Source organism: Canis lupus, chromosome 20 (assembly GCF_048164855.1).
Source record: "Canis lupus baileyi chromosome 20, mCanLup2.hap1, whole genome shotgun sequence".
Lineage (NCBI taxonomy): Eukaryota > Metazoa > Chordata > Mammalia > Carnivora > Canidae > Canis > Canis lupus.
In genome coordinates this window covers 43274435-43299879 of record NC_132857.1, presented here as the reverse complement: position 1 = coordinate 43299879, position 25445 = coordinate 43274435, and the positions used below count along the sequence as shown (strand labels likewise).

The following is a 25445-nucleotide window of genomic DNA, read 5'->3' as shown; positions in this document are numbered from 1 at the left end:
ACATTGTGAATTATAGTAGCCGACTTAATTATGTTGAACAGTTTTCTTATTCCTGGACTTGATCTCCTCTTAATCATTTGTTATACTTTCACCCGTCTTCCAAATTCTAATAGCCTACTTAAAATGATTGTGCCAATACTCACAGGTGAGACTGATCTTTGATTATCTTTAGGGCTGCCTTTCAGGTTTTCATATCAGTGTTATGTTGGCTTTTAAGAGTAATTTTTAAAGAATTGAGATGTTTTTCTTTTTTAGCACTGTCTGGAATAGTTTAGTATCATTTCCTCTTGGCCATTTCTTTTGAAATATAGGACAGCCCTCTCAGTCGTCCTCCCAGCACAAGTGATAATAGATTGTGGAGCTATAACTTTTTTGCCTTAGGTTTTTATTTGAAAATTATTTCATTCATATAGAAAAACTACAAGAATATGAATAGTACAAAGAGTTTCCATATACCCTTAACTCAAATTTACCTGTTGATAACATTTTATCCCATTTGTAAACTATGACTTCTAATGAAACTTTCCTGGAAAATTGGCAAGGATAAAACTTCATTATTGAGACCATAAACATTTAACTGCTGATAATAAAAATGGGTTATTTTTAAAATTAATTTACTCATATCTAGCCTCTCTGTTCATTGCAGAGCCTCATCACTGTACCTCTTTTTGCTATCTCTCACATGATATCAGTAAGCTATGCTTTGGAGTACTGACCTCCTTGAGTTCTACTGCCATCCTCAAGTCATTGTCTTGTTTTTAGATAAAGAAGTGTTTTATCCCATTGTCTTCCCTTTAAGAACACCTCCTTTCCAGCCTCATTTAATCCCAGTGTTTTCCCTTCAGAAGAAAGCCTGCTCTCACTCATGAAGAAGAGCTAGACAATCAGAGAAGTCTGACAACACATTTTCGAAAAGGTCACCTCTTCATTCTTGAGTAGAGTATCAGGCTTGTATGTTTGTATCTCTAGCCTGTTCCCTTTCCTAGTCTTCCATAAAACAAAAACATATGAATGACTATATACATGCATGCACACATCTAAGAACAAACAATCATTTTGTAACCTACCATCTAAATCACCTATAGGAAAGGAAATTACAGGCATACCTTGGAGATGTTACAGGTCTAATTCCAGACCACCACAATAAAGTGAGTGAAGTGAATTTTTTGATTTCCTAGTGCTTATAAAAGTTATATTTACACTACTTTGTAGTCTGTTAAATGTGCAGTAGTAGCATTGTGTTGGAAAAAATACGATGCACATTCCTTAACTTAAAATACTGCTACAAAACGCTAATAATTGTTGGGAAGGAAGGTATTTCCTCCGTCCTTTAAGGTACTTCTGGCTAAACTGAGGATCAAATTGACATGAGATACAGATTAACAGGAGAAAATCCAATTTAATTTTGTATATGTTGGGAATCCACACAGAAATGCAATTCCAAAGACATAATAAAAAGGTATATATGTCATTTCGAACTAAAGAGAAAAAGATAGAGATATTGGACTTAAAAGGGAAAGAATGCAGTTCACATTCACAGGACAATGTAAAGAGTAACTGGTAAGTGTTGGCTGGGCCATTAGAAACAATGGGACCTAGAGGACTTTGATCAGTTTTGCTAGCTTCTTGCCTGTCTTCTATACCTAGTTCATTTTACAATGCAGTTATCTATAGTGATAGGTTTCTTCCTGGAGTAGATCCTCCATCTACAGTCTTTTTGGCAATCTACTTCCTGGAGTAGATCCTCCATCTACTGTCTTTTTGGCAATCGTGGAGGAGGAGGGCTTTTTCTAAATCTGTGGAGTTTTGATAGTTACTAACTCAAAATAGTTGTAATGACAAATTGGCATATTTTGGGGAGACCTTTCACAAACCACTTTACCAATATCTGAGTTCTCAGCAAGTCATAACTTTTTTGCTGCCAGATGGTCTTGCCTTGATGTCGATAGCTACTCACTGATCATGTTGGTGGTTGCTAAAGATTGGAGCGGCTGTGACAATTTCTTAAAATAAGACCCAGGTGTTTTATGGAAGTGTTGAATCACTATATTGTATGCCCGAAACTGATATTACCCTGTATTTTAGCTAACTGAAATTTAAATAAAAACTTAAAAATACAGAAATAATTCTTTGTAGCATATGATGCTGTTAGATAGCATTTTACCCACATAAACTGGGTAAAAAGTAGAACTCTTTTCAAAATAGAAGTCAGTCCTCTCAATCTCTATCACTGCTTTATCAACCAAGTTTTTGTAATATTCAAAATCCTTTGTTGCCATTTTGGCAATCTTCACAGCATCTTCAGCAGGAGTAGACTCCATGTCAAGAAGCCACTTTTCTTTCTACATCCATAAAAAGAAAGTCTTCATATGTTAAAGTGTTAAATGAGATTATACCAATTCATCAAATCTAATTCTGGTTCTCTTCTGTTTCTACCACATCTGCAGTTACTTCCTCCACTAACATCTTGAACCTTTCAAAGTCATCCAAAAGATTTGAAATCAACTTTTTCCAAACTCCTATTCATGTAGATATTTTTACCACTTCCCATGAATCATGATGAGTGTTCTTAATATCATCTAGAATGGTGAATCCTTTCCAGAATGTTTACAGTTGACCGTTCAGATTCATCAGAAGAATCACTGTCTATGTATCCTTATGAAATGTATTTCCTAAATAAAAAGACTTCAGTGTCAAAATCACTCCTTGATCCATGGGCTTTAGGATGGATGGTGTGTTAGCAGGCAAGAAAACAATGTTCATATCATTGAACATTTCTTTCCATTAGACCTCATGGGGACCAGGTGCATTGTCAATGAGCAGTAGTTTTTGAGATGCATCTTTTTCTCTGAGCAGTAGGTCTCAAGTATGGGCTTAAAATTGTTAATAAACCATGTGGTAATCAGGTGTACTATCATCTAGGCTTTTTTGTTCCCTTCGTAGAACACAGGAAGAGTAGATTAAGCATAATTCTTAAAGGCCCTAGGATTTTTGGAATGTAAATGAGCACTGGTTTCAATTTAATGTCACCAGCTCTGTTAGCCCCTATTAGGAGTCAGCCTGTCTTTTGAAGCTTTCAAGCCAGGCATTGACTTCTCCTAACTATGAAGTCCTAGATGGCATCTTTTTCCAATAGAAGGCTGTTTCATTTACACTGAAAATCTGTTGTTTCGCATAGCTACCTTCATTAATGCTCTTAGCTAGATGTTCTGAAGAACTTGCTGTAGCTTCTTTTTTTTTTTTTTTTTTTTATTTATGATAGTCACAGAGAGAGAGAGAGAGAGGCGCAGACACAGGCAGAGGGAGAAGCAGGCTCCATGCATCGGGAGCCCGATGTGGGATTCGATCCCGAGTCTCCAGGATCACGCCCTGGGCCAAAGGCAGGCGCCAAACCGCTGCGCCACCCAGGGATCCCTGCTGTAGCTTCTTTATCAGCACTTATGCCTTCCCCGTGCATTTTTATGTTCTGAAGACAGCTTTTGAATCAGGCTCTGCTAGTTTCAGACTTTTCTTCTGCAGCTTCCTCCCCTCTCAGCCTTTACAGAATTGAAGAGAGTTAGGGTCTTACTCTGGATTAGTGTTTGGTTAAGGGAATGTTGTGGCTGATTTGCTCTTCAATCCAGACCATTGAAACCTTCTCCACATCAGTAATGAGGCTGTTTTGCTCTCTTATCACTCATATACTCCCAGAGTAGCACATTTAATTTCTTTCAAAAATGTTTCCTTTGCATTCACAATTTGGTTAACTGTTTGGTGCCAGAGGTTCAGCTTTTGGCCTTAGCTTTTGACATCTCTTTCTCACTAAGCTTAATCATCTCTAGCTTTTGATTTGAAGTGAGAGACATGTAACTTTTCCTTTCAGGTGAACACTTAGAGGCCATGGTAGGGTTGTTAATTGGCCTAATTTCAATATTGTTGTGTCTCAGGAAATAGAGAGGCCCAAGGAGTAGGAGAGAGATGAGGGACCAGCTAGTCAGTGGAATAGTCAGAACACACAGTTATTGTTAATTAAGTTTGCCATCTTATATGGGTGTGGTTTGTGGTGCCTCAAAACAATTATGATAGTAATATGGAAGATCACATAAGTAAAATGAAAAAGTTTGAAATATTGCAAGAATTACCACAGTGTGACACAGATACTTGAAGTTAACAAATGCTGTTCAAAAAATGGCACCAATAGATTTGCTTGATGTGGAACTTCCTTTAACTTTCAGTTTTTGGAAAGTACACTGTTTGCAAATTACATAAACGAAGTGCAGTAATTTCAGGTATGTCTATATAACTTAATCTACAAGGATACAGAAATAGTTCTGCTAAAACATACTTTCCTTAACAGTGATAAATAATTGAATATAGGATTTCACTTTGACATTTCTATATGTGGGTTTCTTTACTTAATTTAATCTGTCATTAAGATTTAATGTCTGCATATTTAAAAGTCTTTAAAGGAATCTCTCCTAAACAAATTGATCACCTTCTCTAAGGATAAACCTACGTCCTTACTCTAAAAATACTAACTGCTTATAACTTCAAAACTGGAAACTTCCAAAAACAAATTTTTTCTTAAATTGGAAACTTCTAGTCACAGAAAATTCTCAGTCAGAAGGCTTCTTTTGATTTATGCATTTGCTGTATAAATCCAATTACAATATAAAAAATTGAAAATGAAATTCTGTGTGTCAGTTAAAATCATTGTTACTTAATTGCTCTTAGTAATTTTGTGGCTTAAGGTATTTAGAAAATCTAAAATTATTCTTCCAAATAGTGGTTTATTATTTTGAATACATTGATAAAATGTACCTTTGAAATTATTCTAATGAATTCTATTGTCTTCTTATGTAGTACCTAGATAGTTGTACCATTTTGAGTTATGACTTTGATTCTTAATAGGTGATTTAGACTAGATCATCTTGAAACACTGGACCACTTTGCTTTAACAAATTCTTTTGTAGTGAGAGCCAAAGGCTTTGAACCACCTGTTGAGCATAGTTACTTCTGTATACCCAAATTATTTGAGTGCGTTTTTTGGTCTTGTAATCTAATTTTATGGTATTTTAATTCTTTGAAAAATACTTGTAAGTAAAAAAAATTTTTTTAACGATTTTATTTATTTATTCATGTGAGACAGAGAGAGAAAGAGGCAGAGACACAGGCAGAGGGAGAAGCAAGCTCTCCACAGGAGCCCAATGTGACACTCGATCGTGGACACCAGGATCATGCCCTGAGTCAAAGGCAGACACTCAACCACCGAGCCACCTAGGCATCCCAAATTTTTTAAAGTTAATATATGTAGCAAAAAAATTATCCCAGCAATTATTTTCGTATTTACAAATTTTATCTAGAACTCAATTTTCTATATTATGTGATCCATTCTTTCCTTATTGGGAACATGAGATTTTAATCATATACTTTACTTTTTAATTTGAATCAGGAGGTTCCATTGGATTTTATTTTCTATGGAAATGTGGCTATAAAGGACATGAGAGAACAAGGAAAGGGGACTGGCTTGGTTTTTTTTATTGAGTTCATGGAGTTGGCCTAGGATGATGGTTTTCAACATGAGGGCTGTGCTTTTGTGGTTTGAATTTCCCTCTGATGCTAAAGGAAGTAATGCCACATTTTCTTATCAGCTTGCCCAGATTTAGGGTACAAGGGTAAAGAGGACTAATGGGATCTAAAATCTGTCAGCATCCAAACATTAAAAATGGAATCAGAGTCTTTATTATTACACCCTCACTTTGCATCCATTGTTTATGTCTGTATTCAACACATTACCGCTTTAACTAAATTAATCCTTCCATATCCTATATTTAAGACTCATTGGCTTGGGCACCTTTCTTTTTTTAAAAAATAGCTCCTTCTTTTCTTTTTTATGATTTTCTTTATTTATTCATGAGAGACACAGAGAGAGGCAGAGCCAGAGCCAGAGGGAGAAGCAGGCTCCCTGCAGGGAGCCCTATGCAGGACTCAATCCTAAGACCCCAGGATCACGACCTGAACCAAAAGCAGATGTGCAGTCACTGAGCCACCCAGGTGTCCCAGCTCCTTGTTTCTTAATTGATACTTTTAATAGTTTAATACATTTTAACATTTAGTTCTTAAAAAGCAGTCATTTTTAAATTAAGAAATTGTGTGATAAAATAGCTGCGAACACTAAAAAAAAAAAAACTTAGATTTCCTAAACTTAATGAAATAGTTTGTAGCTCCTTGAACTGACTTTCCATTCCTCTTCAGAGCTGCCTAGATCCATCACTTATCTTTAATTATTTCTCTTCTTAAAGCCATAGGCCATATATTTGAAACAGGCTACTTAAACCTGTTTATAGCAGAGATTACTTTGTCTATCTCTGTCTAGCTACCAGACTGCATTGTACCATTGGGAAATGAAGAAAAAAATTCCAGAGAGGAGGTAACTTGAGAGAAAGACCCAAGAAATCTGCGTAGATATTACCTTCACATCATTGGCCATTCCCTAAAGTATACACGCATAGAATGCAACTCCAAAAAACCCAACAAGTTTGTATTTGGAGGAGAAAGAACAAGACAGAGATTTTAGCATTATTGTGGTACTAAGACAGATCTGAGTTGTGCCTTGTCCAGGGAGAAGCATCTTGGTAAATGCCCTGCATGGGCTTATGGTGATCTCCAGAAGTACAACCTCTAGTAGTAAAGACCATACCCTAGTAATAAGGGCAAATCTGAAAAAAAATTGCTCATAAGAAGCCTAAAATCAGGAGCAGCCTGGGTTTAGCAGCTCAGCGGTTTAGTGCTGGCCTTCAGCCCAGGGCATGGTCCTGGAGACCCACGATCGAGTCCCACATCAGGCTCCCTGAATGGAGCCTGCTTCTCCCTCTGCCTGTGTCTCTGCCTCTCTCTCTTTCTTTCTGTATTTCTCATGAATAAATAAATAAAATCTTAAAAAAAAAAAAAAGCCTAAAATCAAGACTTAAAGGGAATGAGGTATCTGCTAGTACTTAGTTTGCCTGCCAAAAGAAAACTTAACCAAATTTCCACCTGGGAGAAGGTATCATCTGAAGATTGTATCATTTCTTTAGCAATCATTTTTCAAGAACCTAATTAAAATATAAGAGATGCTGAAAAACAGTACCAAAAGAAAAATTAGATAATATAGTCCACAGATGATCAGATATTGGTGTAATCAGAAAAAGGTTTTGAAGTAACAATCATTTTTTTATTCAAGAGAATCAAGTAAGTTGTGGACGACAGAAATGAATAGATAAAAAATTCCAATAGAGAATTTAATCTATTAAAAAGAATCTAAAAATATATTTTAAAAGATTCTGATGTACCTATTAGATCTGAAAAATGACATATCTGGAATTAAAACTTACTCATTTGGTGTAATATAGCAAATATAAAGGACTAGTGAACTAGAAGATAATAATAAATTAAAAATTAAATTAGCTTTTTAGCACATCTTGATTATTCTTTCCTGTATTTATGCTAGTTCCCTCAATCTTATTTTCTCAATCCATAACTTCCTTTTTCCAACTTTTTTCTACCTATTATTTCAATTTTTGTTTCTACTCATCTCTATTAAAGACCTATGTCTCCGATGTCAGTAGCAGGCAATATTAGGAAATTTAATTAAGTGGTCCGTTAATAGGTGCCTGGCAGGTTAACACAGAGAACACTATTAGTTATGCTACATGAAGTGCACAAAACTCTAGGTAGACAGGCACCAAGTAAATTTAACAACAAGCGAAAGATAAGGGCCTGGTGATACAATCTTGAGTCCCAAAGACTTCTACTTCTCAGAAAATTAGGGTAGCAAACAGACCTTTATTTCCAGAGAAACTGAAGTTAGGAAAATGATGTGTGAACCCATAGCAGAAAGCAAAGCCAGGTAACCATAGCTATGGCACAGAGTTACTTGGTGGCATTGTCTACAGAGAACTAACTGTGGCCCAGTTCCTGGAATTGTACTCCTTTGTCAAAGGTGTTAGACAAAAGCAGCAATGCCAGTGACCCCAAGCCAGGAAACATGAATTTATAATTTATAAATTTCTGCTGCCTTGGAATTGTATTGGTGTCAGAATCTAGTGATGTTTAAATGGGTTCAGCTATGAGCATTGGTGGGCCTTTGAGGAGAAGAAAATATAGTAGTCATTATACCAGATGTTGGTGCATAACTTAAGTTTGGTTATGTAAAAGTTACTTATTTCTCTTAGGTTTAGGTCCATCAGGTAAATCTTAAATTTGACTGTGTAGACCTAAAGGTTGGGGTTGCCTGCTATTCCTTAGAAAGAGATACGAAATATTAGCTATAAAATGATTTAGTTTTGTAATAAAATATGTAGGCTGTATGTTCACATGTGTGTTTATATTCCTAAGTTACCTTACATTGTTACCAAGCCCTGCCTAACCGAACCAAAATTTTATTCTTCAAACTCTAGATAGGAAACAATTTTTCTTTAAAGATTTTATTTATTTATTCATGAGAGACACAGAAAGAGAGAGAGAGAGGCAGAGACACAGGCAGAGGGAGAAGCAGGCTTCATGAAGGGAGCCCGACGTGGGACTCGATCCCGGGTCTCCAGGATCACACCCTGGGCTGAAGGCAGGTGCTAAACCACTGAGCCACCCAGGCTGCCCTAGGAAACAATTTTTATCTGCAAGTGGATCTTGTCTCAATATTAAAAAGCTTATATATTCAGGATTTTTTATAATTTTAGATATATTGAGATATAGCAAAAAAACAAATTTCAAGACATCTAAAGTATGTATCATGATGACCTGACACATGTATACATTGTGAAAGGATTCCCCTTGTACACTTAACACATTAGTCGTCTCATATATCAATGCTTTGCTGGTTTTTTGTTTCATTTTGTTTTGTTTTGTTTCATTGAGAACATCTGAGTTCCAACCATCCCACCAAACCTCAGTTATACAACACTGTTATCAACAGTAGTCACAATGCTTTCCATCAGGACCTGAGAGCTTATTCATCTTATAGCTGAAAGTTTGTACCCTTTTACCAATCTCTCCCTGTTCTCCCTATTCCTTAGCCCCTACAACTACTTTTTTATTCTATGTTATTATAAGTTTGGTGCTTTTTCCCTTTTTTGTCCAAAGACTCTATGTATACATAATACCATGCAGTATGTATCATTCTCTCTGGCTTATTTCACTTAGCATAATGTTCTCACACTTCATCCAGGTGTGACAAATGACAGGATATCCTTTTTTCTCAAGGCTGAATAATAGTCCGTTGTATATAAATACCATAACTGGGATCCCTGGGTGGCGCAGCGGTTTGGCGCCTGCCTTTGGCCCAGGCGTGATCCTGGAGACCCGGGATCGAGTCCCATGTCGGGCTCCCTGCATGGAGCCTGCTTCTCCCTCTGCCTTTGTCTCTGCCTCTCTCTCTCTCTCTCTCTCTGTGTGTGACTATCATGAATAAATAAAAAAATCTTAAAAAAAAATACCATAACTTCTTTATTGGTTTAACCACTAAGGGACAGTTAGGCTATTTGTATACATTGAAGGTTTTAGATTTAGCTTTGTTTCTGTTGGGGCTCAGTCTCACAACCTTGAGATCATGATCTGAGCTGAAATCAAGAGTCAGATGCATAACTGACTGAGCCACCCAGGTGCCCCTGCTTTGGCTCTATTTTTTAACATTATTTGCCTCAGAGCTTTGAAGTATTAGCTAATAATACTGCTTTTGCACAAAATCTTTTTAGTAGCCTTCCCTCTTATTTTTTCTCTGCCTGGATTTTGCCTGTCCCACAGAATTTAATGACCTTGATCTTTATTTATTAATTCACTCACTAATTCACTCATGCATTCAGATATCTGAGCACTTACTGAACACCAGGTCATAAACAAAGTGACTTCCTACGTTTCATTTACCTCATCTCCCTTTAACAGTCTTTTCTCCAATCAAAAGAGCATCGCCTAAGTAATTCACACTAGTTTTCTCTTTTCGAGTATGATTGATAGGTTAGCTTGCTTGAATATTCTAGAATTTCTTTGTCATTGTTAGTATCAGTAGTTAAGTGAAAAATACATAAACAAAACAAGATTTTCTTAGTAGAGACTTAGTGAAAAATCCCAGACTTCCTTTGTGTCTCTTCATTAATTTTGCTCAGCATTTAAAACTCATTTTAACTGAACTGTTTTAGGTATCTATATCTTTTTTCTCTTTGAAACATCAAATCAAGTGGACTTATATCTTTTAGTCTTTCTCTTATGGTTCACAGTAATTACTACTTTTTAAAAAAAAGTCAGTGTTATTGAGGTGCCATTCACTATCTTAGGTAAATTCATCCTTTTTAAATGCACAATTCTATAAATTGAGAAATGCCTACATACATATAAGTGTCACCATAATCAAAATACAAAACAGACCCGTCATAACAAAAGTTCCTTCATGCTTCTCACCAACTTTGACTCCTCAACTCTGATGTGTTTTTTGGATGACATAAACATGGAATTAAAAAAAAAAAACATGGAACTATATGGCATATGGCTTTTGAGTTTGACTTTCATTTAGCAAAATGCATTTGGGTTTCACACATATTGTTGTGTATAGCAATAGTTTCCTCCCTACTTATTGATAAATAGTATTCTATTACATGGATATACCACAGTTTTTATCCATGCACAACTGAAGTACATTTGGGTAGTCTTTATAGTCTGGCTGTTATGAACAAAACCACTAACAATGTTCATTTAGGAACTACTTTTTAGATGTGTATTGCTTAGAAATGAGGCATTATCAATAAGTCTGAAAATGATTAAGCAGGAAGATGCTAGAGACCTGGGCTCTCATACTAGTTTTGCTCTCGTTTGACAGTTACGTTGAAGAGAGAATTTAACTTCTCTGGGCTTACTTCTTTTATAAAATGTGTACATGATTTAGGGCTTATTCTAGCTTTAAAATAACATGATATTGTGATGCAGGTAAAGCATTTATTCTTGTGCTAAGAGAAGAACTTATAAATGGTTGCATACATCTTTATAAAATTAAGTTGTATGAACCCAGTATAATTAATATTTTAAATAACAGGTTATTTTGTCTCTAAGTCCAGTCACAAATGGTTGGGAAATAACATAATTTGCATAATGAATTTTAAAGGTCATCATAATCTTATGCTTTTTATTAATTATGTAATCCAATTGATTTTACATTAGAAAATTATTTTGGTGATGATTCTCTTAAGTAAATATTTGATAAAAATTTTCATTCAAAATATTTCAGCATTTATTTATTTTCTTATATATTGATGTATTTTTTATTTATTTTTAATTTAGATGGGTCTAGGAAAAACAATCCAGGCAATTGCAGTTGCTTACTTCTATAAGGAGGAATGGCCTCTTTTAATAGTGGTTCCATCATCTCTAAGATACCCTTGGACAGAAGAAATAGAGAAGTGGATCCCAGAGCTGGGTCCAGAAGATATCAATGTTATTCAGAATAAAACTGATGTGGGGTAAGAACAACTTTTTAATCATTAAGGGGGGAAAAAAAGCCTTGCATGTATTTAGTATATATTGATGTTTGGAATAAAATCTAACCTATAAATCATAATTTATAACTAAGAGAATAGTGTGGGGAATTTTATTCTACATTTTTAAAATATGATTTATCTAAAACGCAACAGTATATTTAATGTAAAATTTCTTTATGATATATTTTTAAAGTAAATGTAAATATGTATACTTTTGAAGATTTAAGTAATATGCCTACTTTATATTTACCTTACATATACTTAAAACTGACTATTTTGGCATTGAAAATTACATTTCTCAACTTTTCAGTGGTTAATTTGAAGCTTTGAGCTTTTTTGTCTGTAACAATGGTAGATTTTGCTTTCCAAGTTGTTGGTTAATATGCAAGTTTTATATATAATTCAAAATTAGTAATAACCAGTAATATTTTGACTTCTTTAGTATAGTAATTTATAATTTTATTATTTTCTGTATTGAAAATGCTTGGTGATTATTTGAAGTATCTCCTCAACAATAAATCATATTTAACTATTGGGTTTTTAAAATTTGTTTCCTAGCCATTGGGTTAAACCAATCTTGAATATTGGTAACTTATTACATTGTGTATCTAGGAGAATTATGCAAATTATCATGTTTCCTAAAGTTCAAAATTACCAACTTCTGAGCCTCAAATAAAAGGCAGTATACCTCTGTGAAATAAATGTTTCTTAAAATGTATATTTTTTAATTACAATATTATTGTATTTCTATTCTCTGAGATTGTTCACATAAAGAATATTTGTAGAAATAATGTTGGCCTTTGGTGAATGTCCTGACAAAACAGTCGGAGGCCTTTTCTCTTTTGACCTTTGAACTAAAAGTCTATAAAATATATCTTTATGGGCCTATGGAAATTTGGACAGTATTTACATGATCAAAATAAAATGTTGGCAATAATCATAAATTTCCTATTCTCCAATAAAACTGTATAAAATTTAAGACTTAAGGATTTAGAGAATATAGAATGCACTGAGGACTTTATAGCCACTTTTTGTTAACTATATTTTATTTATTTATTTACTTATTTACTTATTTATTTTTTAAAGATTTTATTTATTTATTCATGAGAGATTCAGAGAGGAGGCAGAGACATAAGCAGAGGGAGCTGAAGAGCTCCCCCTAAGGAGCCTGATGTAGTACTCGATTCCAGCCCCAGCATCATGCCCTGAGCCAAAGGCAGAGACGCTCAACCACTGAGCCACCCAGGCATCCCAACTACAATTTATTTAAAAGTTTACATTTAATTTTCTTAAAATACATATCTTGTATCATCTTTTATTTAGTTCATCCAGTTTTCCTTATTATTTAGGAAATACTGTTCTACAATTAAATAGAGACCAATATTTTTACTTGGATAACATTTGGTATCTGTTAGATAGTACTACAACTCAGATATAACTTTTTTGGAGGATATCACCTTAAGGAAAGAAAAACTTATGCAGTGTCTTCCACATGCTTAAAGAAACAGTTTATTTCTTTTCTTTTTTAAAGACCTTCTTTTTTTTTCAAATTTTATTTATTATTTGAGAGAGAGAGAGAGCATGAGTAGGGGGAGTAGTAGGCAGAAGTCAGAGGGAGAGGGAGAGGCAGGCTCCCCAGTGAGCAGAGAGCATGATGTGGGACTCAATCTCAGGACCTTTGGGCTCTATATTAACTAGATTTACCCAGGGCTTAAAATGTAGTTGATATTAAGAAAAACATGCTATTATAAATATTTATGCACACGACATGGGAACACCCAAATACATAAAATATTTATTAACCAAAGTTAAGGAACTACTTGATAGTAATACAATAATAGTAGTGGTCTTTAATACCTCACTTATATCAATGAACAGATCATTCAAACAAAATCAACAAGGAAACCGTGGCTTTGAATGACACACTGGACCAGATGGATTTAAGAGATATAGCCAGAATATTCCATCCTAAAACAGCTAAATACACATCCTTTTCAAGTGTACTTGAAACTTTCTCCAGAATAGATTCCATATTAGACTGCAAAACAAGTCTCAACAAATTAAAAAAGTTCTAAATCACAACATGCATCTTTTTTGACAACAACACTATGAAACTAGATATTGACCACAACAAAAAATCTGGAAAGAACACAAATACATGGAGGTTAAATAACATATTCATAAATAACAAATGTGTCAACCAAGACATCAAAGAAGAAATAAAAAATTACTAAGAGAGAAATGCAGATGGAAACATAATGATCTATCCTTTCTTGAGTCCTTACTTCCAAGGTGACTAAGAAAAGAAGGAATAATGGTTGTGCCAAAAAGGGCCACCACCATGTACAGACTGTTAACTGTACCAACTGTGCCTTTTGCATGCCCAGGAATAAGATCATTAAGAAGTTGATTATTTAAAAAGAAAAAAAAAGAGAAGTTATTTAAAACATAGTAGAGGCTACCACTGCCAGGGATGTTTCCAAATGAGTGTCTTCAATGCCTATGTGCTTCCTAAGCTTTATGTGAAACTACATTACCATGTGAGTTGTACCATACACAACAAGGTAGCCAGGAATCACTCTCCAGAAGCACAGAAGGACTGAACACCCCCACCTCAATTTAGACCTGTGGTTGCTACTCCACAACCACCACCAAAGCCCACATAAGGAGCTAAGTCTTTCAAGACTGAAGAGCTCATCTCTGAAAAAAATAAAATAAAATGGAGATAATGCTTTAAAAACAAACAAAAAAGAGTAAGAAAATACAGTGATCCAAAATGTTTGTAATGCCCCAAAACTGGTCCTAACAGCAATGCAGGCATACCGCAAGAAGCAAAAAAATCTCAAATTGATAATCCAATTTTATACCTAAAGGAGCTAAAAAAGAAGAACATCAAAATCCAAACCAGCAGAAGGAAGGAAATAACAAAGATTAGAGCAGAAATAAATGAAATAGAAACTTAGGAAAAAAAAAAAAAGAAAGAAACTTAGAAAAAGAACAAATCAATGAGACCAGCAGCCTCTTCTTTGAAAAGATGAACAAAGTTGATAAACCTCTACTCAGACTCATAAAAGAGAGAGAGTTCTCAAAATTAAAAAAATCAGGGACAGTTGGGTGGCTCAGTGGTTGAGCGTCTGCCTTCGGCTCAGGGTGTGATCCTGGAGTCACAGGATCAGGTCCCACTTCAGGCTCTTTGTGTGGGGCCTGCTTCTCCCTCTGCCTGTGTCCCTGCCTCTCTTTCTGTTGGTCTGTCATGAATAAATAAATAAAATCTTTTTTAAAAATTAAAAAAATCAGAAATGAAAGGAGAAATAACATTGAACACCACAGAAATTCAAGAATATAAGAGAATATTATGAAAAATTATATATGTTCACAAATTAAACAGCCTAGAAGAAATTGATAAATTCCTAGAAACATATAACATTCCAACAGTGAATCAGGAAGAAATAGAAAATTTGAACGAGGGCAGCCCTGGTGGCGCAGTGGTTTGGTGCCGCCTGCAGCCTGGGGTGTGATTCTGGAGTCCCACATCGGGCTCCCTGCATGGACCCCCTTCTCCCTCTCCCTGTGTGTGTGTCTCTCTCTCTGTGTCTATGAATAAATAAATAAAATCTTAAAAAAAGAAAAAGAAAGAAAATTTGAATGGGCCAATTACCAGCAATATATTTGATTTAGCATTCAAAAAACTCAAACAGAAGTCCAGGAGCAGATGGTTTCACAGGAGAATGTTTATTTTTTTGAGATTTATTTATTTGAGAGAGAGACTGACATGAGCTGGGGCTTGGGGGAGGCAATGGACAGGCAGAGGGAGAGGGAGAGAAAGAATCCCAGCAGACTCAATGTTCAGTGCAGAGCCAACGTGGGGCTTGATCTCATGACCCTGAGATCAGGACCCAAGCCGAAATCAAGAGTTGGGCACTTAACTACCTGAGCCACTACTCTCCCAAACATTTAAAGAAGCATTAATACCTATTCTTCTGAAACCACTCAAAAAAAAAAAAAACAAAAAGTAAGGAATATTTCAAACTATTCTATGAGGTCACCATTACTGTAATACCAAGACCAGAAAAAGACCACCAATAAAGAGAACTACAGGCCAATATCCCTTATTCACATAGATACAAAAATCCTCAAAAGAAAATACTAGCAAACCAAACCCAGTAATATTTTTTAAAAATCATTCACCAGGATCCATTGGAATTTATCTCTGAGATGCAGGGATGATGGTTTACTATTCATAAATAAATCAACATGTTATATCACATCACTAAGAGAACAGATATGAACCCTATGACCGTTTTAATAGATGTAGAAAAAGCATTTGTCAAACTACAAAATCCATTTGTGATTAAAACCCTCACAAAGTAGGTTTATAGGGAACATACATCAACATAATAAAGGCCTTATATGAAAAACTCACAGCTAACATCATCCTTAATGGGGAAAAACTGAGACCTTTTTCCTAAGGTCCAGAACAGACAGGGATCTCGATTCTCAGTTTTTATTCAACATAGTACACAAAGTACTAACCAATCAGACAAGAAAAAGGCATCCAAATCAGTAAGGAAGAAGTAAAACTTTGACTACTTGCAGATGACATATGCTAAAAATGAAAACCATAAAGACTCCACCAAAAAACTATTAGAACTGATAAATGAATTCAGTAATATCACAAGATACAAAATGTACAGAAATCTATTGCATTTCTATACACTAATAATGAAGCAGCAGAAAGAGAAATCAAGAAAACAATCCCATTTACAGTTGCACCAAAAATAGTAAGATGCCTAGAAATAAACTTAACCAAAGATGTGAAACACCTGTATTCTGAAAACTGAAAAACAATGATCAGAAAATTAAGGACAGCACAAAGAAATGGAAAGGCATTTTCTGCTCATGGATTGGAAGAACAAATATTGTTAAAACATCTTACTACCCAAAAAAATCTACACATTTAATGCAGTCCATATCAAATGCCAACTGCATTTTTAACAGAACTGGAACAAACAATCCTAAAATTTATATGGAACCACAAAAGACCCTGAATAGCCAGAGCAATCTTGACAAGGAAAGAATAAAACTGGAAGCATCATAATTCCATAAGTCTGGAATTATGATGGATTAAGTGGATTAAGTACCTAAACATGAGTCCTGAAGCCATAAAAATGCTACAAGAGAGCACAGGCAGTAATTTCTCTGAATCAGTTGTAGCAACGTTTTTCCTAGATATGTCTCCTGAGGCAAGGAAAACAAAAGCACAAATAAACTATTGGGACTACATCAAAATAAGAAGCTTTTGCACAGTTATGGAAACCGTTAGTAAGTCTAAAGGGAACCTGCAAATTGGAAGACATTTGCAAATGACATGTGTGTTCAAGGGATAGAATCCAAAATATTTAAAGAACTGATAAAACTCAACATCCAAAAACCAAACTACCCAATTAAAAAATGGTTAGAAGATATGAACAGCTATTTCTCCAAATAAGATATCCAGATGGCCAGCAGACACATGAAAAGATTCCTAACATGACCCATCATCAGGGAAATGCAAATCAAAACCACAATGAGATATCAGCTCACACCTGTCAGAATGACTTAATTCAGAAACTCAAGAAACAACAAACAGTGGCAAAGAAGTGGGTAAAAAGGAATACTTGTGCACTTTTGCTGGGAGTAGAAACCAGTGAAGCCACTGTAAAAAACAGTATGGATGTTCCTCAAAAATTAAAAATAGAACTACCATTTGATGGGGGGATAAGTTTAGATGGCAGAATAGAAGAGGCAGCCTGAGCTTGCCTTGTCCCTCGAACACAGTTAGATGAACATCAAATCATTTTGAACAATTAGGAAATCAGTCTGAGAATTAAGAAAACAATCTGCACAATTAGAGGGAAAGAATGTGGCAGATGCAAGGTTCAAAGCCATGAATTGGGGGAGACAAAACTGAAGGTACCACAAAGGGGAGGAAGCCCATTTCATGGAGCGAAGTTAGAGAAGGAAAGAGAGAGTAGTGCTTAGGGCTCACACAAGGCACCACATCAATGGATGCCCTGGGTCTCACTGGGAGGGATCACTCCCCTTTCTAGAGTACATCTTGAAGAGGTTATTTTGCCTCTTCAAAGACAAAAGGCCTGCTGGGAGCCATTGAGCAGCCATTAGACAGCAAGGGACAAAGGAGCTTGCAGAGGGCAGATAACCTGGTTGCAGCTTTTCACTATGCTTCACAATAGATTTTAGCCACAGTTCATGAACCATGCAACTGCTTTTGTGGGACAGAGCAGTGCTGGGCAAGCCCAGAGGCTGTCCTCTGGTGGAGGGGGAATTGGTCCATGCTTTGCTAGGTCCTTTAAGATTTAGAGTTTGAATCCCAGCCCCCAGCTAGAGATAAAACACAGGAAAACTGTGGCACCAGTCATACCAAGGGTGGGGCACAGATGGGTTAAGGGCAGGGACCTGATGAAAGCTGGGGACACAGAAGAGAAGATTGTTGCTTTTTTTGTGACTGCCTCCTGAACAGTGGTGGCTGCAAGTTTCCCTCCCTGGGGTTCAGAGGGCATGGTGACACTGTCTTCCACCCCCAACCCCACTCTGTGCCCATCAGCACAGTCCAACTTCAGAGAGAAACAGCACCTCCAGTGAAGGCTGGAGTCACTGACAGCAAACCCAGCCTTGCACCCATCAGGGGCATCTTTCCAAGGGCAAGTCTGACTGTAAGTCAGCGTCGCGGGCCTCTACCTCAGAAGACCAACACAGCACCCCTGCCCACTTACCTCACTCCCCTCCATGTACCAGGTCTGCTGATCATAGTGTGCTCCAAAATGTCAGCTTCAGTTCTGGTGGAAATAAGCTTAACAAACTAACCAAAGCACCACCTGGTTATAGGTCTAAATACTCCCCCACTGCAAGCAAGAAGGAACTCTGTAGAGTACTCACCTATGGGAAAGAGCAGCCAAAACACAAAAACAGTGCACATAGCATACACCAGAAACACTTCCTGATGCTCCAGACTCTGGACAGTATATGGCCCCTTCTAAATACAGCATTACTTTCAGAAGCAGGAAACATAACAAATTTTCATAGTATGCAAAGGACAGAAACTTAGATGACAAGATGGAGGAATACTCCCCAGAAGATCAAGAAGAAATCACAAGCAAAGATTTGATCAAAACAGATACAAGCAATATATCTAAACAAGAATTTAAGACAGTCATAAGAATACTAGCTGGGCTTGAAAGAGGTGTAAAAGACACCAGAGAACTCTGAATGCAGAAATAAAACACCTAAAAACTAGTCAAGCTGAAATTAAAAATGTTATAACTGTGATTCAGAACTGAGTGGATGTAATCACAACGAGGATGGAAGAAGCAGAAGATTGAGTAGGTGATATAGAAGATAAAATTACGGAAAATAGTTGAAATGAAGAGGGAAAGAAATCTATTAGATTGTGAATTCAGACTTAGGGAACTCAGCGATTCCACAAAGCACAATAATGTCTGTGTCATAGGAGTCCCAGAAGAAGAGCAGGAAAAACTGGGCAGAAGGTTAATTTGAACAAATTATAGCTGAGAACTTCCCTAATCTGGGGAAGGAAACAGGCATTCACGTCTAAGAGACACAGAGAACTCCTCTCAAAATCAATAAAAACAAGTCAACATCAAGATATATCATAGTCCAACTTGCAAAATACAAAAGTAAAGAGAGAATTCTGAAAGCAGCTAGAGACAAAATGTCCTTAACCTACAAGGGTCCTATCCACAGAAATTTGGTAGTCCAGAAAGGAGTGTCATAATATATTCAACATGCTAAATGGGAAAAATATGCAGCAAAATTGTCATTCAGAATAGAAGGAGAAATAAAGAGTTTCCAAGACATGCAAAAACTAAAGGAGTTCATGAACACTAAACCAACTTTGCAAGAAATACTAAAGTAGATGCTTTAAGCAGGAAGAAGAGACCAAAAGAAACAAAGAACAGAGACAACCCACAAGAACAGCAACTTTACCGATAATACGATGGCTCTAAATTCATATTTATCAGTAATTACTCTGAGTATAAATGGACTTAATGCTCTAATCAAAAGATATAGGGCATCAGAATGGTTAAAAAAAATCCCATCAATATGTTGCTTACAAGTAGAGATTCATTTTAGACCCAAAGACACTTCCAGATGGAAAGTGAGTTGATGGAGAACATCTATCATGTTATTGGATATCAAAAGCAAGCTGAGGTAGCCATATTAATCTAGATTTTAAACTAAAGACTTTAAGAACACATGAAGAAGGACACTACATCATAATAAAGGGGTCTATGGAACAGGAAGAATTAACAATTTTAAATATTTTTGCCCCCAATTTGGAAGCAGCCAAATATTTAAATCAATTAATAACAAAATTAAAGAAACTCATTGATAGTACAATAATAATAGGAGACTTTAACACCCCACTCACAGCAGTGGACAGATTATCTAAGCATAAGATCAACAAGGAAACAAGAACTTTGAATGACACACTGGACCAGATGGACTTAACATATATTCAAAGCATTCATCCTAATATAGCAAAATACACATTCTTTTTGAGTGCACATAGAACACTTTCCAGAATAGATCATGTACTAGGTCACATCTCAGGCCTCAACTGGTACAAAAAATTAAGATTGTACCATGCATACTTTCAGACTACAACATTATGAAACTTATCAACTACAAGAAAAAAATTGGAAAGACCACAAATACATGGAGGTTAAAAAAATCCTACTAAAGAATAAATGGGTTAACCAGGAAGTTAAAGAAGAAATTAAAAAATTCATGGAAGCAAATAAAAATGAAAACATGACAGTCCAAAATCTATGGGATGTAGCAAAGGCGGTCATAAGAAAGAAGTATATAGCAATACAAGCCTTCCTCCAGAAGCAAGAAAAGCCTCAAATACACAACCTAACTTTACACCTAAAGGAGATGGAAAAAGTGCCGCAAATAATGCCCAAAACTAGCAGAAAAAGGGAAATGGTTAAGATAGAGCAGAAATAAATGCTATGAAAATCTAAAAAGAACCAGTAGAACAAATGAATAAAACTAGAAGCCACCTCTTTGAAAGAATTAACAAAATTGAGAAACTCCTAGTCAGACTTACCAGAAAGAAAAGAGAAAAGACCCAAATAAGTAAAATATGAATGAAAGAGAAGAGATCATGGGAAGCCCGAGTGGCTTAGCGGTTTAGCGCCTCCTTCAGTTCAGGGCGTGATCCCAGAGATGCAGGATTGAGTCCCACATCAGGCTCCCTGCATGGAGCCTGCTTCTCCCTCTGCCTGTGTCTCTGCTTCGCTCTCTCTCTCTCTCTCTCTCACTCTCTCTTGCTCTCTCTCTGTGTCTCTATGAATAAATAAATAAAATCTTAAAAAAAATAAAAAAACAAAACAGATCACAACCAAACCACAGAAATACAAACAATTATAAGAGAATATTATGAGCAATTATGTGCCAACAAATTTTGCAATCTGGAAGAAATGGATAAATTCCTAGAAACATCTAAACTACGAAAACTGAAACAGGAAGAAATAGAAAATTTGAACAGACCGATAACCAAGAAAGAAATTAAATCAGTAATAAAAAATCTCCCAACAAACAAGAATCCAGGGCTGGATGGCTTCCTTGGGAAATTCTACCAAACATTTAAGAATTAATTCCTATTCTTCTAAATCTGTTCCAAAAAATAGAAGTGGAAGGAAAACTTCCAAACTCATTAAATGAGGCCAGCATTACCTTGATCCCAAACAAGACAAAAAAACCCCACTAAAAAGGAGAATTACAAACATGTATCCCTAATGAACATGGATGCAAAAATTCTCAACAAGATACTAGTTAATTGAATCCATCAGTACATTAAAAGGATTATTTACCACAATCAAGTATGATTTATTCCTGGGCTGCAAGGATGGTTCAGTATTCACAAATCAATCAACATGATTATATTAATAAAGAGTAAGAACCGTATGTCCTCCTAGATGCAGAAAAAGTGTTCCACAAAATGCAGCACTCTTTTCTTGATACAAAAAACCCTCAAGAAAGTAGGGATAGAAGGAAAGTACCTCAGGATCCTAAGGGCCATATACGTAAGAACCACAAGTAATATCATCCTCAATGGTGAAAAACTGAGAGCTAAGGTTAGGAACATGACAAGGATGTCCACTCTCACTGTTCAACATAGTACTGGAAGTCCTAGCTTCAGCTGTCAGAACAACAAAAAGAAGTAGAAGGCATTTATATCAGCAAGGAAGATGTCATCCTTTCACTATTTACAGATGACATGATACTCTGTATATAAAACCCAAAAGACTTCACCAAAAAATTGCTAGAAATGATACATTAATTCAGCAAAATCACAGGTTATAAAATCAACATACAGAAATCTGTTGCGTTTCCATACTAATATGAAGCAGCAGAAAAAGAAATCAGGGAATCGATCCCATTTGCAATTATACCAACAACCATAAGATACCTAGGAATAAACCTAACCAAAGAGGTTAAAGGTATGTACCCTAAAAACTATAGAATATATATGAAAGAAAATGAGGACAACACAAATGGAAAAACATTCATGCTCATGGTATAGAAGAACAAATATTGTTAAAATGTCTATACTACCCAAAGCAATCTACACATTCAATGCAATTCGTATCAAAATAACAGCGTTTCTCACAGAGATAGAACAAACAATTCTGAAATTTGTATAGAAGTAGAAAAGACCCCAAAATAGTGAAAGCTATCCTGAAAAAGCAAAGCACAGTGGGAGGCATCACAATTCTGAACTTTAAGCTGTATTACAAAGCTGTAGTCATCAAGGCAGCATGGTACTGGCACAAAAACAGACACATAGGTCAAGGGAACAGAAAAAAAGAACCCAGAAATGGACCCACAACTGTATGGTCAGCTAATCTTTGATGAAGGAGGAAAGAATATGCAATGGGGAAAAGTCAGTTTCTTTAACAATTGGTATTGGAAAAACTGAATAGCTTCATGCAGAAGAATGAAACTGGGCCATTTTCTTACACCATATACAAAAATAAATTTAAAATAGATGAAAGACCTAAATGTAAGACAGGAAACCATTAAAACCTTAGAGGAAAAAACAGGATCACCTCTTTGATCTCAGCTGCAGCAACTTCTTACTGCACACATCTCCAGAGTCAAGGTAAACAAAGAAAAATGAACTCTTGGGACCTCATTGAGATAAAAATATATATTTTTTTAGATTTTAGTTACTTATTATTTTAGAGAGAGAAAGGAAGTCAGAGTGTGGGGTGTGTGGTAGTGGTGAGGAGTAAAGAAAGGGAAGGAGAAAAATCTTAAGAAGATTTCCTGCTGAGTGCAAAGCTCAGCATGGCATTCCGTCTCATGACCCTGAAATCGTGACCTGAGGCAAAATCAAGAGTGTACCACCACCAACTGAACTACCAAGGTGCCCCAAAATAAAAAGCTTCTGCACAGCAAAGGAAACAATCGACAAAACTAAAAGGCAACCAATGTGATGGAAGAAGATATTTGTAAGTGACATATCAGATAAAAGGCTAGTATACAAAATCTATAAAGAACTTACCAAACTCAAAACCCAAAAAGCAAATAATGGGCAGTTAAGAAATACACAGAAGACATGAATAGACATTTTACCAAAGAAGACATCCAGATGACTAATAGACACATTGAAAAAAAATCCTCAACATTACTCAGCATCAGGGAAATATAAATCAAAACCACAATGAGATACCACCTCACACCTCTCAGAATGGCTAAAATTAATAACACAGGAAACAACAGATGTTGGTGAGGATGTAGAGAAAAGGGAACGCTCGCTCTTACACTCTTAGAATGAAACTGGTGCAGCCACTCTGGAAAACAGTATGGAAGTTCCTCAAAAAGTTAAAAATAGAACTACCCTGTGACCTGGCAATTGCACTACTAGGTATTTATCCAAAGGATACAAAAATGCTGATTCAAAGGGGCACATGCACCCCAACTTTATAGTAGCACTATCAAGAATAACCAAATTATGGAAAGAGCCCAAATGTCCATTGACTGATGAATAGATGAAGCAGTAGTGTATATGTGTATATATATACATTTATATACATTTATATACATAAAGGCATATACATATATATATACAATGAAATATTACTCTGCTATAAAAATAAAATAAAATCTTGCCATTTGCAGCAACATGAATGGAACTAGAGTGTGTCATGCTAAGCGAAATATGTAGCCAGAGAAAGAAAAATACCATATGATTTCCCTCATATGTGGAATATAAGAAACAAAATATGAACATTGGGGGAAGGAAGGAAAAAAAGATAACAGAGAAAGAGCAAACTATAACAGACTCTTAAATATTAGAGAAGAAACAAGGTTGAGAGAGGGGAGGTGCCTGGAAGGATGTGCTAAATGGGTGATGGGCATTAAGGAGGGAACTTGTTGGATGAGCTCTGGATGTTACATGTAAGTGATGAATCAATAAATTGTTCCTGGATATAGTTCCCAATGCTATACTGTATGTTAACTAAGTTGAATTTAAATTAAAAAAAAAAAGAACTACCATATGATCTCATGACTGGTTATTTCCTCCTAAGAATATTTAAAAACACTAATTCCAAAGGATATATGCACCCCTATGTTACTGCATTTTTATTTACAATAGCCAAATTATGCAGTCAGACCAAGTGTCCTTCAATGGATGAATAGATGAAGAAGTGGTATAAATATACATATGTATATATACAGGGAGATACTATTCAGCCATAAAAAAGAATGCAGTCTTGCCGTTAACACCAACCTGCAGTGAGTTACTGAGTATAATACTGAGCGAAATAAGCCAACCTGAGAAAGACAAATACCATATGATCTTACTGAAATTTAGTATTTAAGAAACAAAACAAAAAAGGAGAAAGAGACAAACCAAGAAACAGATTCAACTGTAGGAACAAACAGATGCTTATCAGAGAGGAAGTAGGTGAGGTAGACTAATGAAATAGGTGAAGGGAATTCATAGTATACTTATATGGAATTGTTGAATCAGTGCATTGCATACCTGAAACTAATATAACACTATATTTTAACTATACTGGAATTAAAATTTTAAAAATAAATAAATTTTTAAAAATTTAAAATGTAGTTGTTGTATTGTTGTGCTTTTTTTAGGACCTCTTCGTTTTCTCTTAGAGGGTAGAGAACTGCAGAAGATGGACTCTGTCCTGTATATTTTCACCAGTGATACAGAAAATGCAAACATAATGTGTTTTATTGTTAATATATTTACTTGTCTAGTTATTTCATTCTACAAACTCATAAGGAGCCTAGCACTGCATATATACCGATAAACAAGACACATTCTTTGTCCTCATCAATTTTATGAGGTAGCAAGGGAGATAAATATGTGCATGAATAATTTTATTACAGTATGGTAAAGAATACTATAGTTGTATGAATAATTAGGTAGTTGAAAATATGAGAGATCTCTTTAGGCCAGTGTTTGCATAAAGTGATGCCTTCCTCTCCTCTTTTCCATGTTTCAGATCACCCCTCAGCCAGTGAGTTTTTGTCGTCACAGTTTCAGGCACTCTGCTGGGCTTTAATGTGACAGTCCAGGAATACGAAATGCCTTGCAGTGCATTGGGCAGCCCTGCAATACTAAGCATTGTCTCAAAATTTTCTGTGTTGAAAAATACTGCTATCCTCTTTGTGGGAAGGCTTCAATGAATACTCAACTAATATTTGAGTATCCACTTTATTTATGACTCTAGATGCCTGGACATAAATATTCTCAGAAAGTAATGTCCCTATGCTAGTAATACATGGCTTGGTGGATGTCAAAATCTTCCAAACACCATTTAACCAAATATTTTTGGTTAACCAGTACATTAAATTTTGGACTCTGATTTATCATATCTAAAAAGTATAAACATCTTAAGAGAA

The 25445-nt window shown here is 35.7% G+C and overlaps 1 protein-coding gene and 1 pseudogene across 4 annotated transcripts in view; both read left to right on the top strand.

Annotated features, from left to right (window-relative positions):
• The window catches only part of ZRANB3 (zinc finger RANBP2-type containing 3), a 299997-nt gene that overhangs the window by 154154 nt on the left and 120398 nt on the right, over positions 1–25445 (top strand). For all 4 annotated transcript variants that reach the window (XM_072789025.1, XM_072789026.1, XM_072789023.1 and 1 more), the window contains exon 4: positions 11284–11462. In XM_072789025.1, coding sequence (XP_072645126.1) covers positions 11284–11462 — 179 coding nt within the window. The remainder of the gene's footprint in view (positions 1–11283; positions 11463–25445) is intronic.
• LOC140611568 (small ribosomal subunit protein eS26-like) lies at positions 11829–14146 on the top strand (annotated as a pseudogene).